The 17,654-nt window shown below is 43.2% G+C and overlaps 1 protein-coding gene across 2 annotated transcripts in view; it reads left to right on the top strand.

Moving 5' to 3' along the window:
- The window catches only part of LOC142256187 (phospholipase A2 inhibitor 25 kDa subunit-like), a 46,282-nt gene extending 30,771 nt beyond the window's left edge, over window positions 1-15,511 (top strand). For both annotated transcript variants that reach the window (XM_075327742.1, XM_075327741.1), the window contains 2 exons: window positions 10,070-10,210; window positions 15,184-15,511. In XM_075327742.1, the coding sequence (XP_075183857.1) occupies window positions 10,070-10,210; window positions 15,184-15,377 (335 nt within the window). In that variant the 3' untranslated portion in view covers window positions 15,378-15,511. The remainder of the gene's footprint in view (window positions 1-10,069; window positions 10,211-15,183) is intronic.
- Window positions 15,512-17,654: the final 2,143 nt, after the last annotated feature.

Below are 17,654 nucleotides of genomic sequence, written 5' to 3'. Positions count from 1 at the left end.
TGTAGTAGTACAGCATAGTCACCACTAGGTGACAGCAGAGTAGTCAGTGAGCTAATATCACGCTGTACTAAGAGACGACCTGAAGTAGTACAGCATAGTCCCCACTAGGTGGCAACAGAGTAGTCAGTAATCTAATATAACGCTGTACTAAGAGATGACCTGGAGTAGTACAGCATAGTCACCACTAGGTGGCAGCAGAGTAGTCAGTGAACTAATATCACTCTGTAATAAGAGATGACCTGTAGTAGTACAGCATAGTCCCCACTAGGTGGCAGCAGAGTAGTCAGTGAGCTAATATCACGCTGTACTAAGAGACGACCTGAAGTAGTACAGCATAGTCCCCACTAGGTGGCAACAGAGTAGTCAGTAATCTAATATAACGCTGTACTAAGAGATGACCTGGAGTAGTACAGCATAGTCACCACTAGGTGGCAGCAGAGTAGTCAGTGAGCTAATAGCACTCTGTACTAAGAGATGACCTGGAGTAGTACAGCACAGTCACCAATAGGTGGCAGCAGAGTAGTCAGTGAGCTAATAGCACTCTGTACTAAGAGATGACCTGGAGTAGTACAGCATAGTCACCACTAGGTGGCAGCAGAGTTGTCAGTGAGCTAATATAAATCTGTACTGAGATAACCTGAAGTAGTACAGCATAGTCACCACTAGGTGGCAGCAGAGTAGTCAGTGAGCTAATAGCACTCTGTACTAAAAGATGACCTGGAGTAGTACAGCATAGTCACCACTAGGTGGCAGCAGAGTAGTCAGTGAGCTAATATCACTCTGTAATAAGAGATGACCTGTAGTAGTACAGCATAGTCCCCACTAGGTGGCAGCAGAGTAGTCAGTGAGCTAATATCACGCTGTACTAAGAGATGACCTGGAGTAGTACAGCATAGTCACCACTAGGTGGCAGCAGAGTAGTCAGTGAGCTAATATCACTCTGTAATAAGAGATGACCTGTAGTAGTACAGCATAGTCCCCACTAGGTGGCAGCAGAGTAGTCAGTGAGCTAATATCACTCTGTAATAAGAGATGACCTGGAGTAGTACAGCATAGTCACCACTAGGTGGCAGCAGAGTTGTCAGTGAGCTAATATTATGCTGTACTAAGAGATGACCTGGAGTAGTACAGCATAGTCACCACTAGGTGGCAGCATAGTAGTCAGTGAGCTTATAGCACTCTGTACTAAGAGATGACCTGGAGTAGTACAGCATAGTCACCACTAGGTGGCAGCAGAGTAGTCAGTGAGCTAATATCACTCTGTAATAAGAGATGACCTGGAGTAGTACAGCATAGTCACCACTAGGTGGCAGCAGAGTTGTCAGTGAGCTAATATAAATCTGTACTGAGATAACCTGAAGTAGTACAGCATAGTCACCACTAGGTGGCAGCAGAGTAGTCAGTGAGCTAATAGCACTCTGTACTAAAAGATGACCTGGAGTAGTACAGCATAGTCACCACTAGGTGGCAGCAGAGTAGTCAGTGAGCTAATATCACTCTGTAATAAGAGATGACCTGTAGTAGTACAGCATAGTCCCCACTAGGTGGCAGCAGAGTAGTCAGTGAGCTAATATCACGCTGTACTAAGAGATGACCTGGAGTAGTACAGCATAGTCACCACTAGGTGGCAGCAGAGTAGTCAGTGAGCTAATATCACTCTGTAATAAGAGATGACCTGTAGTAGTACAGCATAGTCCCCACTAGGTGGCAGCAGAATAGTCAGTGAGCTAATATCACGCTGTACTAAGAGATGACCTGGAGTAGTACAGCATAGTCACCACTAGGTGGCAGCAGAGTAGTCAGTGAGCTAATATCACTCTGTAATAAGAGATGACCTGTAGTAGTACAGCATAGTCCCCACTAGGTGGCAGCAGAGTAGTCAGTGAGCTAATATCACTCTGTAATAAGAGATGACCTGGAGTAGTACAGCATAGTCACCACTAGGTGGCAGCAGAGTTGTCAGTGAGCTAATATTATGCTGTACTAAGAGATGACCTGGAGTAGTACAGCATAGTCACAACTAGGTGGCAGCAGAGTAGTCAGTGAGCTAATATCACGCTGTACTAAGAGATGACCTGAAGTAGTACAGCACAGTCACCACTAGGTGGCAGCAGAGTTGTCAGTGAGCTAATATCACGCTGTATTAAGAGATGACCTGGAGTAGTACAGCATAGTCACCACTAGGTGGCAGCAGAGTAGTCAGTGAGCTAATATCACTCTGTAATAAGAGATGACCTGTAGTAGTACAGCATAGTCCCCACTAGGTGGCAGCAGAGTAGTCAGTGAGCTATTATCACGCTGTACTAAGAGATGACCTGAAGTAGTACAGCATAGTCCCCACTAGGTGGCAGCAGAGTAGTCAGTAATCTAATATAACGCTGTACTAAGAGATGATCTGGAGTAGTACAGCACAGTCACCACTAGGTGGCAGCAGAGTTGTCAGTGAGGTAATATCACCCTGTACTAAGAGATGACCTGGAGTAGTACAGCATAGTCACCACTAGGTGAAAGCAGAGTAGTCAGTGAGCTAATAGCACTCTGTACTAAGAGATGACCTGGAGTAGTACAGCACAGTCACCAATAGGTGGCAGCAGAGTAGTCAGTGAGCTAATAGCACTCTGTACTAAGAGATGACCTGGAGTAGTACAACACAGTCACCACTAGGTGGCAGCAGAGTTGTCAGTGAGCTAATATCAATCTGTACTGAGATAACCTGAAGTAGTACAGCATAGTCACCACTAGGTGGCAGCAGAGTTGTCAGTGCGCTAATAGCACTCTGTACTAAGAGATGACCTGGAGTAGTACAGCATAGTCACCACTAGGTGGCAGCAGAGTAGACAGTGAGCTAATATCACTCTGTAATAAGAGATGACCTGTAGTAGTACAGCATAGTCCCCACTAGGTGGCAGCAGAGTAGTCAGTGAGCTAATATGACGCTGTACTAAGAGATGACCTGGAGTAGTACAGCATAGTCACCACTAGGTGGCAGCAGAATTGTCAGTGAGCTAATATCACGCTGTATTAAGAGATGACCTGGAGTAGTACAGCATAGTCACCACTAGGTGGCAGCAGAGTTGTCAGTGAGCTAATATTATGCTGTACTAAGAGATGACCTGGAGTAGTACAGCATAGTCACCACTAGATGGCAGCAGAGTAGTCAGTGAGCTAATCTCACGCTGTACTAAGAGATGACCTGAAGTAGTACAGCACAGTCACCACTAGGTGGCAGCAGAGTTGTCAGTGAACTAATATCACGCTGTATTAAGAGATGACCTGCAGTAGTACAGCATAGTCACCACTAGATGGCAGCAGAGTTGTCAGTGAGCTAATATCATGATGTACTAAGAGATGACCTGGAGTAGTACAGCATAGTCACCACTAGGTGGCAGCAGAGTAGTCAGTGAGCTAATATCACGCTGTACTAAGAGATGACCTGAAGTAGTACAGCATAGTCACCACTAGGTGGCAGCAGAATTGTTAGTGAGCTAATATCACGCTGTATTAAGAGATAACCTGGAGTAGTACAGTATAGTCACCACTAGGTGGCAGCAGAGTTGTCAGTAAGCTAATATCATGCTGTACTAAGAGATGACCTGAAGTAGTACAGCACAGTCACCACTAGGTGGCAGCAGAGTTGTCAGTGAGCTAATATCACGCTATACTAAGAGATGACCTGGAGTAGTACAGCATAGTCACCACTAGGTGCCAGCAGAGTTGTCAGTGAGCTAATATCACTCTGTACTAAGAGATGATCTGAAGTAGTACAGCTTAGTCACCACTAGGTGGCAGCAGAGTAGTCAGTGAGCTAATATCACTGTAGTAAGAGATGACCTGGAGTAGTACAGCATAGTCACCACTAGGTGGCAGCAGAGTTGTCAGTGAGCTAATATCACTCTGTACTAAGAGATGACCTGGAGTAGTACAGCATAGTCACCACTAGGTGGCAGCAGAGTAGTCAGTGAAATAATATCATGCTGTATTAAGAGATGACCTGAAGTAGTACAGCATAGTCACCACTAGGTGGCAGCAGAGTAGTCAGTGAGCTAATATTATGCTGTACTAAGAGATGACCTGGAGTAGTACAGCATAGTCACCACTAGGTGGCAGCAGAGTTGTCAGTAATCTAATATAACGCTGTACTAAGAGATGACCTGGAGTAGTACAGCATAGTCACCACTAGGTGGCAGCAGAGTAGTCAGTAATCTAATATAATGCTGTACTAAAGGCGCTGTCACACACAGAGATAAATCTGCGGCAGATCTGTGGTTGCAGTGAAATTGTGGACAATCAGTGCCAGGTTTGTGGCTGTGTACAAATGGAACAATATGTCCATGATTTCACTGCAACCACAGATCTGCCAAAGATTTATCTCTGCATGTAAAGTGGCCTTAAGAGATGACCTGGAGTAGTACAGCATAGTCACCACTAGGTGGCAGCAGAGTAGTCAGTGAGCTAATATCACTCTGTAATAAGAGATGACCTGTAGTAGTACAGCATAGTCCCCACTAGGTGGCAGCAGAGTAGTCAGTGAGCTAATATCACTCTGTAATAAGAGATGACCTGGAGTAGTACAGCATAGTCACCACTAGGTGGCAGCAGAGTTGTCAGTGAGCTAATATTATGCTGTACTAAGAGATGACCTGGAGTAGTACAGCATAGTCACCACTAGGTGGCAGCAGAGTAGTCAGTGAGCTAATATCACGCTGTACTAAGAGATGACCTGAAGTAGTACAGCACAGTCACCACTAGGTGGCAGCAGAGTTGTCAGTGAGCTAATATCACGCTGTATTAAGAGATGACCTGGAGTAGTACAGCATAGTCACCACTAGGTGGCAGCAGAGTAGTCAGTGAGCTAATATCACTCTGTAATAAGAGATGACCTGTAGTAGTACAGCATAGTCCCCACTAGGTGGCAGCAGAGTAGTCAGTGAGCTATTATCACGCTGTACTAAGAGATGACCTGAAGTAGTACAGCATAGTCCCCACTAGGTGGCAGCAGAGTAGTCAGTAATCTAATATAACGCTGTACTAAGAGATGATCTGGAGTAGTACAGCACAGTCACCACTAGGTGGCAGCAGAGTTGTCAGTGAGGTAATATCACCCTGTACTAAGAGATGACCTGGAGTAGTACAGCATAGTCACCACTAGGTGAAAGCAGAGTAGTCAGTGAGCTAATAGCACTCTGTACTAAGAGATGACCTGGAGTAGTACAGCACAGTCACCAATAGGTGGCAGCAGAGTAGTCAGTGAGCTAATAGCACTCTGTACTAAGAGATGACCTGGAGTAGTACAACACAGTCACCACTAGGTGGCAGCAGAGTTGTCAGTGAGCTAATATCAATCTGTACTGAGATAACCTGAAGTAGTACAGCATAGTCACCACTAGGTGGCAGCAGAGTTGTCAGTGCGCTAATAGCACTCTGTACTAAGAGATGACCTGGAGTAGTACAGCATAGTCACCACTAGGTGGCAGCAGAGTAGACAGTGAGCTAATATCACTCTGTAATAAGAGATGACCTGTAGTAGTACAGCATAGTCCCCACTAGGTGGCAGCAGAGTAGTCAGTGAGCTAATATGACGCTGTACTAAGAGATGACCTGGAGTAGTACAGCATAGTCACCACTAGGTGGCAGCAGAATTGTCAGTGAGCTAATATCACGCTGTATTAAGAGATGACCTGGAGTAGTACAGCATAGTCACCACTAGGTGGCAGCAGAGTTGTCAGTGAGCTAATATTATGCTGTACTAAGAGATGACCTGGAGTAGTACAGCATAGTCACCACTAGATGGCAGCAGAGTAGTCAGTGAGCTAATCTCACGCTGTACTAAGAGATGACCTGAAGTAGTACAGCACAGTCACCACTAGGTGGCAGCAGAGTTGTCAGTGAACTAATATCACGCTGTATTAAGAGATGACCTGCAGTAGTACAGCATAGTCACCACTAGATGGCAGCAGAGTTGTCAGTGAGCTAATATCATGATGTACTAAGAGATGACCTGGAGTAGTACAGCATAGTCACCACTAGGTGGCAGCAGAGTAGTCAGTGAGCTAATATCACGCTGTACTAAGAGATGACCTGAAGTAGTACAGCATAGTCACCACTAGGTGGCAGCAGAATTGTTAGTGAGCTAATATCACGCTGTATTAAGAGATAACCTGGAGTAGTACAGTATAGTCACCACTAGGTGGCAGCAGAGTTGTCAGTAAGCTAATATCATGCTGTACTAAGAGATGACCTGAAGTAGTACAGCACAGTCACCACTAGGTGGCAGCAGAGTTGTCAGTGAGCTAATATCACGCTATACTAAGAGATGACCTGGAGTAGTACAGCATAGTCACCACTAGGTGCCAGCAGAGTTGTCAGTGAGCTAATATCACTCTGTACTAAGAGATGATCTGAAGTAGTACAGCTTAGTCACCACTAGGTGGCAGCAGAGTAGTCAGTGAGCTAATATCACTGTAGTAAGAGATGACCTGGAGTAGTACAGCATAGTCACCACTAGGTGGCAGCAGAGTTGTCAGTGAGCTAATATCACTCTGTACTAAGAGATGACCTGGAGTAGTACAGCATAGTCACCACTAGGTGGCAGCAGAGTAGTCAGTGAAATAATATCATGCTGTATTAAGAGATGACCTGAAGTAGTACAGCATAGTCACCACTAGGTGGCAGCAGAGTAGTCAGTGAGCTAATATTATGCTGTACTAAGAGATGACCTGGAGTAGTACAGCATAGTCACCACTAGGTGGCAGCAGAGTTGTCAGTAATCTAATATAACGCTGTACTAAGAGATGACCTGGAGTAGTACAGCATAGTCACCACTAGGTGGCAGCAGAGTAGTCAGTAATCTAATATAATGCTGTACTAAAGGCGCTGTCACACACAGAGATAAATCTGCGGCAGATCTGTGGTTGCAGTGAAATTGTGGACAATCAGTGCCAGGTTTGTGGCTGTGTACAAATGGAACAATATGTCCATGATTTCACTGCAACCACAGATCTGCCAAAGATTTATCTCTGCATGTAAAGTGGCCTTAAGAGATGACCTGGAGTAGTACAGCATAGTCACCACTAGGTGGCAGCAGAGTAGTCAGTGAGCTAATATCACGCTGTACTAAGAGATGACCTGGAGTAGTACAGCACAGTCACCACTAGGTGGCAGCAGAGTTGTCAGTGAGCTAATATCACCCTGTACTAAGAGATGACCTGTAGTACAGCATAGTCACCACTAGGTGGCAGCAGAGTTGTCAGTGAGCTAATATCAATCTGTACTAAGAGATGACCTGGAGTAGTACAGCATAGTCACCACTAGGTGGCAGCAGAGTAGTCAGTGAGCAAATATCACGCTGTACTAAGAGATGACCTGAAGTAATACAGCACAGTCACCACTAGGTGGCAGCAGAGTTGTCAGTAAGCTAATATCACGCTATACTAAGAGATGACCTGGAGTAGTACAGCATAGTCACCACTAGGTGCCAGCGGAGTTGTCAGTGAGCTAATATCATGCTGTACTAAAAGATGACCTGAAGTAGTACAGCATAGTCACCACTAGGTGGCAGCAGAGTTGTCAGTGAGCTAATATCACTCTGTACTAAGAGATGACCTGGAGTAGTACAGCATATTCACCACTAGGTGGCAGCAGAGTAGTCAGTGAGCTAATATCACTCTGTACTAAGAGATGACCTGAAGTAGTACAGCATAGTCACCACTAGGTGGCAGCAGAGTAGTCAGTGAGCTAATATCACCCTGTACTAAGAGATGACCTGTAGTACAGCATAGTCACCACTAGGTGGCAGCAGAGTTGTCAGTGAGCTAATATCAATCTGTACTAAGAGATGACCTGGAGTAGTACAGCATAGTCACCACTAGGTGGCAGCAGAGTAGTCAGTGAGCAAATATCACGCTGTACTAAGAGATGACCTGAAGTAATACAGCACAGTCACCACTAGGTGGCAGCAGAGTTGTCAGTAAGCTAATATCACGCTATACTAAGAGATGACCTGGAGTAGTACAGCATAGTCACCACTAGGTGCCAGCGGAGTTGTCAGTGAGCTAATATCATGCTGTACTAAAAGATGACCTGAAGTAGTACAGCATAGTCACCACTAGGTGGCAGCAGAGTTGTCAGTGAGCTAATATCACGCTATACTAAGAGATGACCTGGAGTAGTACAGCATATTCACCACTAGGTGGCAGCAGAGTAGTCAGTGAGCTAATATCACTCTGTACTAAGAGATGACATGGAGTAGTACAGCATAGTCACCACTAGGTGGCAGCAGAGTTGTCAGTGAGATAATATCACTCTGTACTAAGAGATGACCTGAAGTAGTACAGCATATTCACCACTAGGTGGCAGCAGAGTAGTCAGTGAGCTAATATCACTCTGTACTAAGAGATGACATGGAGTAGTACAACATAGTCACCACTAGGTGGCAGCAGAGTTGTCAGTAATCTAATATAACGCTGTACTAAGAGATGACCTGGAGTAGTACAGCATAGTCACCACTAGGTGGCAGCAGAGTTGTCAGTGAGATAATATCACTCTGTACTAAGAGATGACCTGAAGTAGTACAGCATAGTCACCACTAGGTGGCAGCAGAGTAGTCAGTATTCTAATATCACGCTGTACTAAGAGATGACCTGAAGTAGTACAGCATAGTCACCACTAGGTGGCAGCAGAGTTGTCAGTGAGATAATATCACTCTGTACTAAGAAATGACCTGGAGTAGTACAGCATAGTCACCACTAGGTGGCAGCAGAGTTGTCAGTGAGCTAATATCATGCTGTACTAAGAGATGATCTGGAGTAGTACAGCATAGTCACCACTAGGTGGCAGCAGAGTTGTCAGTGAGATAATATCACTCTGTACTAAGAGATGACCTGAAGTAGTACAGCATAGTCACCACTAGGTGGCAGCAGAGTTGTCAGTGAGCTAATATCATGCTGTACTAAGAGATGATCTGGAGTAGTACAGCATAGTCACCACTAGGTGGCAGCAGAGTTGTCAATGAGATAATATCACTCTGTACTAAGAGATGACCTGAAGTAGTACAGCATAGTCACCACTAGGTGGCAGCAGAGTTGTCAGTGAACCCAGTCAGCAATGGGACAACAAGTCAATGTACAAGGGGTAAACAAACTCAGAGTTAGAAGCAATCCGAGGGTCAGGAGTCGAACGGTGGTGGAGAAGGCCGAAGGGAGAGACAGAACAAAGTCAGGGACAGGAGCGTAAGTCAAGTACCGGGAAGTCCAAATAGCAAACAGAGGTAAGACAAGAAGGACATGGCCGGGAGCGGACAGACATCCACAGGTTAGGCAGGATAGGTTATATGGTAGGACAGATCGGGTTACTCACAAGAACCAGCTACACACGCTACTACACATAGACTATTACTGGCACCGTACTGGAGGTGCAGTGCCAAGATACAGAGTCCAGGAAACCGGAATGAGGCAGGGAGGAATTTACCCCCTAATATGACCAGGCCAGAGCTGGGAAACCACCGCGACAAATCCCGGCCTGCATCATGACACCTATTGTTTGTTGCCGTTATGCAGCCACAATTATTTTTAGAATGTTTTAGAATTTTTTACAAAATAAGTTTAATAAGTGACATGTCGACTGGCCGAGTTTCCCAAGTTGAGTGCCTGCAGTTAGTGGACGGTAATTTTCCCTTACTGAGACACCACTCAAGATCTCTGGACCAAACTAACTAATTGTGTAAATGTTACTAAACATGTTTTCACCCTCACATTTTTTGTGAATTTGGTAAAAAAATCTAATTTTTAACAAAAAAAATTCATTGAATTCTCACAACATGTTCGGAAAATCTTCACAAGGATATAGTGCATATCACAACCACAGGGTGGCCACCTATAGGGACAAATAGCATAAATCCTCTCTCAACAGAGTTTTGTGAAATTTTGCATTGTTCCACGTATCTCGAGATATCTTAAGCCGAGACCAAGAAAAAGGTAGGATGATAGTTCTTTACAAGATCATACGTGAAAAATGATACTGTTTAAAAATGTATCAAAAAAGTCTTCTTTTAAGTTCTTCTGTTTGGATTTAGTTCCAGTACAAAGCTATGACCACAATGGACTGGTCTGTCGAACCTGCTTGTCCGCTGACTCTACGTGGTGTTACACTCAAGACACAATGCAATGTACCGGGGAAGAGAATATGTGTCTTCTCCAAACAACAAAATTACGAGGTACTAAATATTATTTATTTTTTCTTTTGTAATTCATTGTAACTGTTTCCCACTCCATGATGTAAACAAGTGACAAAAGTATTGAACACGTCATCAATTTTCTAAATATATATGATTCTGCAAATGCTATTGGCATAAAATTCTCACTAAATGTTGGTTACAACCTATCCAATCAACACAGGCAAAAAAAAAAAAATCAAACCATAGATATGTATAAATTAAGTTATGTATAATAATGATAATGACACAGGACAGAAGTATTGAACACATGAAGAAAGTGAGGTGTAAAAATCCATGGAAAGTCATGACACTGGCTGAAATCTTGGTGATTAAAAAGCAATCCTGCCACTGAGTGAAAACTAAAATTAGCTGATGGGCTATAAAAAGGTCTTTCATTACCAAGCTGCCCAACAAGAAACATCTCCTGATCGGTAAAACCAGTGAGCTGTTTTGAGACCTTCAAAACCTTATTGTTGCAAAATGTACTAATGGTTACAGAAGAATTTCAAAACTATTGAAGACTCCAATGAGCACTGTTGCAACCATAATCCGGGAGTGGAAAGGCCATGATTTCACCATAACCCATAAAAGGAGTAAAAAAGCATTTTCAGACGAGTTGTCCAAGAGCCAAGGATCACCTGTGAAGAGCTACAGAAAGATCTGTATCAGAAGGTTCAATGGTTTCAAATAAAACAAGAAGGAATGCACTCAACCCCCATGGATTGTATGTCTGGCGCCCCTGAGTATTGGGTCGCCAGAGGGTACTGCACCTCATTTAAGGGCAGTATTTGTCCCGGGTAAGAAGGAGGTCAGTACTGGTACCACATTACACATTTACATGCAGTTAGTTAGTTGCCCTTCCACTGGGACCCAGCTAGGGTAGGGTCTTTAAGGATGGCCGCCTTTACGGGGCCTTCCACCCACTAGACCAGAGGTCTGGGGGGAGGAGCAACACACTGCGGAGTGAGGAGCAACACACACTTATGGAGTCGACCCGGGGCACAGCTCGGGGAAGGACGTCGAGCTGGGACCTTGGTCCTAAGCACGCAACAGCAACAGAAAAGGAATAGGAGATTACCGGTGGAACCTGTGGGACACAGGAGTTTACACAGTCACTGAGGGAGAGCTTGGTAGCTCCCTCAAGACAGACGCAGACAGGGTACAGAGCCCTGTGGTGGTGAATACTTCATGTTTCGTCATCAAAATCATTGGGTGAGGGAATTGCAGGTCCCTTTGGCCACCACCAGTACTCGGGGCACAGCAGCAGATAGAGCCAGGAGTTGAGATCTTGATCCAGCCCATCATGGACTCGCGCTGCCTGCTACACGGGACAGAAGCTTAACCCAAAGCCAGAATTGCTGTAGCACTACAGATCACAGGGATTCAAAAACAGCAATACGCAGCAAGGAAGGGCCTACAGTCCACAACATCGGTGCTGCGCTTTGAACTATTCGGGATCGACCGTAGCCCATCACAGCACTCCAAGGGTGACAATACAGTGAGTAAAGAGAACTTGGACTGCAGCCGGTGTGTCGTGCCATCACCCCGCGCTCCAGCGCCATCGCCTACTACTACTACTACTACAACCATCATCATTCTTCCTGGAGCCAAGCTCTATCTGTGCGTTACCATCTGCCCCGGGAGAAAGAGACCCTCCATAGCTGCATTCCACAGGTGGAGTCACGGGACAACTACCCCCAACATCTCCCCTTTATCCTTTGTGGACACCTCGGGGCCACGAAGCCAGGCCAGGCCGCTGTGACATTCCCAAGACCTCCATCACCAGCCCGGTGATGAGTAAAACCTCGTCCCCGTGGGGTGCTTCATATGCCCGTTCAGCATGCAGGATATCATTGCTGATCAAAAAGCAGGTTCAAATGCATTTAAAGTTTGCTTTCCAACATTTAGAGAAACCTGTGAAATAAAGGGACATCTTTGGATGTCATAATACACACCATGTTTGGAGGCCTAAAGGTATCACCCCAAAAACACCAAAAACAATGAAGTCTGGAGGTGGGAACATCGTGGTGTGGGGCTGTTTTCAGCATATCAATTATGCTGAAAACTATTAATCAAAATGTAAAAAAATCATAGCAAGTTAAGTCAGCTTACAACACAAAAAAACAACTGTCAGGCAGCTATATGGACAAACGAAAATAAAAAGGAGATAGGCTTTATACAATGATGTCATCGTTTTTTATTTTTTTTAAGAAGTAACATAGTAAAAAAAATAATATTTGTCTGTTTTTTTTCATATATGTAATAAACTAAAGTGTCATATTGCCAGATTATTTGCTGCACAATTAAAGGGGTTGTCCACTACTGCGAAAGCCCCTTCTGATTCCACATGTTTCCTTCCGGTAAAATAAAAGCATATAATAACCTTTGCAGCCAACATAGTTCCAGCAGTGATGGTCATTTCATTACCAGGGCTCATGATGTTGACATCATGCGAGTCCCTCATCCAATCAGAGCCTTCGGACAAATGGGACCATGAACAGGAAGTGAGTGCTGTGGCTGCAGCTCACTTCCTGTTGATTTGGTCCGGTTTCCTGAAGGAGGGGAGACAGATGCTAGTGCTGATTGGATACAGGGCTTGCGTGAATCACATGAGCCCTGGTAATGTGAGCACCGGCACTGCTGGAACAGTACCAGTACGGGAGGTGAGTATAGCCTTTTTTTTTACATGGGGGAAATTTGAAATCAGATGGGGTTGTCCTAGTAGTGGGTAACCCCTTTAACATCATAAAAATGAAACCAAAGGAATAACAGGAAAACTGCATTTTTGCACTATTTCACTTCACCTGGAATATTGTTCCTATTTTCCCATGTAATATAATGCTACAATTCATCCCACAAAACAACAAGCCTGAACGTTTATATTGACGGAAAAATAAAAAAAACAGTAAGGAAAAGAAATAACAAAATGATATGAAAATTGGCTGCAAATCGATTCACATTGAATTAATTGAATTGGGTAATTGATTAACCCCTTAACACCTGTCCAATTTTTCCATTTTTCATTTGTTTTGTTTTTTTCTCCCCTTCTTTTGAGAGCCGTAACTTTTTTTTATTTTTCCATCAATCTTGCCATATGAGGGCTTGTTTTTTGCAAGATGAGTTGTACTTTTAAATGAAATCATAAGTATTACCATATAGTCTATTGTAAAATGGCCAAAAAATTCCAAGTGCGGACAAATTGCAAAAAAAGTGCAATTGCATGATTGTTTTTGGGATATTTTATTCACCATGTTCACTATATGGTAATACTGATGTATCGGAGTGATGCCTCAAGTCAGTACGAGTTTGTGGACCCCAAACATGTATAGGTTTACTTTTATATAAGGGGGTTAAAGAAATTCAGAAATTTTTCCCAAAAAAGTGGTGCAATTTTTGCGCCATTTTCCACGACCAATAGTGTTTTTTTTCAGGATATGGGGTTCATTAATAGCTTATTTTATGTCTCAAACTGACGTATTTAATGGTACCATTTTTGCGCAGATGCTACCTTTTTGATCGCCTGTTGTTGCATTTTGCACAATTTGTCACAACCAAAAAAACGTAATTTTGGCGTTTGGAATTTTTTTGCCACTACGCCATTTACCAATCAAATTCATTCATTTTATATTTTAATAGATCGGGCATTTCTAAATGGGGTAATACTAAAAGTGTGTATTTTTTTTTCATTTTTTAACCCTTTAATTTCAATAGGGCAAATGGGGGTGATTTGAACTGTTAGATTTTTAAAAAAAAAAATAAAAAAAACCTTTTTTTATTTTACTAGTTCCCCATGGGGATTATAAAGATCAGCAGTCTGATCACTTATTCATTTCTCCTGATCAGAGCTGCACAGCTCAGACCAGAAGAAATGCTTGCCTTCTGTTATAGATAGCGCTCTGTCGGCTGTAATAGAAAGTGAGTTATAATAGCAACAGGAGTCATCACATGCCATTGAGCTACCATGGCAATCATCGGCTTCCCGTGATCACGGGCTTCTGATGGTAGCAAATAAGTGCAAGTTTCCCGCTACGGCGCTTTAATTTGTACTGTCACATTTTGATAGTGCAATTTAAGATTGGATCTCAGGCACACGTCTGCTTTAAAAATCAGCAGACATGTGCGGGGGATCTCTGCTCTCTCACCGCAGCAGCTAGCGCTGATCACCACTTCATTATTTAGGACATACCGGTACATCCTCGGTCGTGAAGGGGTTTTATTAGTATACCAAATAAACTTCCTTTCCTAAAACTTTGATGGGTAAACAAATTTGTTTTTAACAGTTCCATTTTTAATTTGCAGGATAATTCATCAAATGGTAGCTACAACATAAATAGGTTATATAAAATAACCAAACACCAGTAATAGGCCCAATAAATTTTAATGTTATTAATAAACTAAAATCAAGATTAAAAAACATCAATTGAATAATACAAAACCGACAATAAATTAGGCTGGTATTAAATAGATTACTAGCTGCTTTTCAAATAAAGTGCATATAATGGACACTTGCTGATGAAGAGAAGCGAAACATACGTAGGAGCGAGGAGGTCGCACAGAGTACAGTCTTGTTGGGTAAGCAGGAACTGGATTGCTATTGTCTGCTTAGAATTTTTTTGTATTTGCATTTTATTAGAGACAAGGTATGGACACTTTATATAGAATACAGTATATCTATTGAGGAATTGTGAGGTTTTATGAAATGTTAGCTGTAGTGTAATTGTTCTCTGTGGTCAAAAAAGCTAATTTTTATGTTCTTGTATTTAACTGTGATTTGTTGTTGTTGTTGTTATTATTAATAATAATAAATTATTATGTTTATATTATTAATAATAATAAATAAACTTATTATTATACATCATAATAAATATTCATCATAATACTAAAAATAATAATAAAAATGAATCATCATAATAATAATAATAAAAATAATAATAATAATCATAATTATCAAGTTCCTTTTGTTTTTTTTGCAGGAAAAGTCTCTTCTTCTGTAGCCATTCGAGGATGCGCAACAAAATCCATCTGTGATCTTGAAAGCCAGTCTCAGAGTCTCGGAGACATATCAATGGAAGTGAAGTTTTCCTGCACCAGTGGAGCCACAAGCGTACACAAAGTCGTCGTCAGTCCGGCCATTGCGTGTCTTCTACTACTAAAATTGTCCTTGTAACAAATGTTTTCTGACAAGAATCCTTGGAAGAGTGAGGCTAAAAGAAATGACAATGGCGTACAGGAAGGAATATTGTTTTCTATATTGTTCTCTAATTTTTCTTTTTAATAAACCTAGGCTGGTTAAAATGCAAATGGAGTAATCTAACATTATTTTGTTGTACACATTTTGCTTCTCATGATATCGTATTTTTCGGACTATAAGACACACTTTTTCCCCCAAATGTTGGGGGAAAGTGGGGGGTGCGTCTTATAGTCTGAATGTGGCTGCGGGGAATTAAGGTCCTGCGGTGAAGCGGCTCATCGGTGGCATGAGCAGGCTGTAGCAGCCTGCCGTGACCACGTGGGCCGGCTCATTTGATATGCACGCCCATCTTCCCGCCCATCATCTCTCAGCGCTGAAGTCTGCGCTGACAGGAGGGCGGGAGGATGGGCGGGGGGTGCGCGCATAATTAACAGCCGGCCCGCATGTTCACCCCTGGCAACTACAGCCTGGAGTGATCACATGCGGCTGTATTCACTGCTCCCTACACATCATCATCCGTACGGGGTGCAGTGAATCCGTATGCTCACCAGTCACCGTTGTCTGTAGCATTGCGATCTTCTACTGTCTGCCGGCCAGCTGATCTGTGTAGAGCGGTGAGGGCAGTGGTGACGTCATCGCTGTGCGCACCGCTAGTCTCCACACAGGTCAGCTGACAGGAGGACGAGCGATGCTGCAGACAACGGTGACGGGTCCACACTCTAGCAGCGCTGCTGCCGGCACTGACTGGAGAAGGAGCGATGATGCATGGAGCAAGGAAAGGTGAGTATAAACGTTTATTTATTTTTTTGTGTGCCACAGGATACAGGCCATTTAGCAGGATAGGGGTATATAGCAGGATGGGGCCATATAGCAGGATGGATGGGGCAATATAGCAGGATGGATGGGGGTATATAGCAGGATGGATGGGGGTATATAGCAGGATGGATGGGGGTAATATAGCAGGATTGATGGGGGTAATATAGCAAGATGGATAGCGGTAATATAGCAGGATCGATGGGGGTATATAGCAGGATGGATGTGGTATATAACAGGATGGATGGGGGTAATATAGCAAGATGGATGGGGGTAATATATCAGGATGGATGGGGGTAATATATCAGGATGGATGGGGTATATAGCAGGATGGATGGGGGCATATAACAGGATGGATGGGAGTATATAACAGGATGGATGGTGGTATATAATGGGATGGATGGGGGTATATAGCGGGATGGATGGGAGTATATAGCAGGATGGATGGGGTTTTTAGCAGGATGAATGGGGGTATATAACAGGATGGATGGGGGTATATAGATGGATGGGGGTATATAGATGGATGAGGGTGTATAGCAGGATGGCAATATATAGCAGGATAAGGGCATATACCAGGATGGCGCTATGTAGCAGGATGGGGGCTATACCATGATGGTGATATATAGCAGGATGGGAATATATACCATGATGGCGGTATATAGCAGGATGGGAATATATACCAGGATGGGGTACATATATACAAGGATGGGGGATCATATACTAGGCAGGAGGATCATTTCCAGAATAGGGTACCTTAGTTAGGGAATTTGGGACATTACCCCCATAACAGTGTCAGCAGCAGATCCTCGCCCCATAACAGTGTGTCATGACCATATTTTTTGCTTAAAATTTTATTTTCCTATTTTCCTCCTCCTAAAACCAGGGTGCGTCTTATAGCCCGGTGCGTCTTATAGTCCGAAAAATACGGTAGTAATTTTACGTTTGCTTACTTTTTACTTACGTCAGAAATTCAATACTTTTTTTTCAGAGCATTCCCCATACTTCCACAATTTTTGGCTTGAACTGATGTAATAAATTATATACATAGATTTATCAATAAATCTATATGACACAGGAAATTTTGCCGTGCATGTGTCCATTACTTTTAATTGTGCTACATATATAACAATCATTTCCAATAGATGGCGCTGTTGATACTTCAAAATGGCACTATTTTTTTTTTTTTTTTTATTTTTTTTAAGTGAAATAAATACTACATCTATACCATAATACTTTGTTAATAGTCACTGGTGTTATTCACATGAGGCTGGGGCTACACACTGATTTTGACTATGAAATGGATTGTGCTGCCAAAGATCTCTCCATGGCAGTGTAATATATGTGAATGGAAAAAGATTCTGCCCAGCGCAAGGAGGAGAGATACACCGTCAGTAAATTTCCAGGTAATTCATTTTCGCTTGGTTCCAGTTAATAAATGGT

This window comes from Anomaloglossus baeobatrachus, chromosome 11 (assembly GCF_048569485.1).
Source record: "Anomaloglossus baeobatrachus isolate aAnoBae1 chromosome 11, aAnoBae1.hap1, whole genome shotgun sequence".
Classification (NCBI taxonomy): Eukaryota; Metazoa; Chordata; class Amphibia; order Anura; family Aromobatidae; genus Anomaloglossus; species Anomaloglossus baeobatrachus.
Note: the sequence above shows the minus strand (reverse complement) of the source record. Positions and strands in the feature narration are given on the sequence as shown.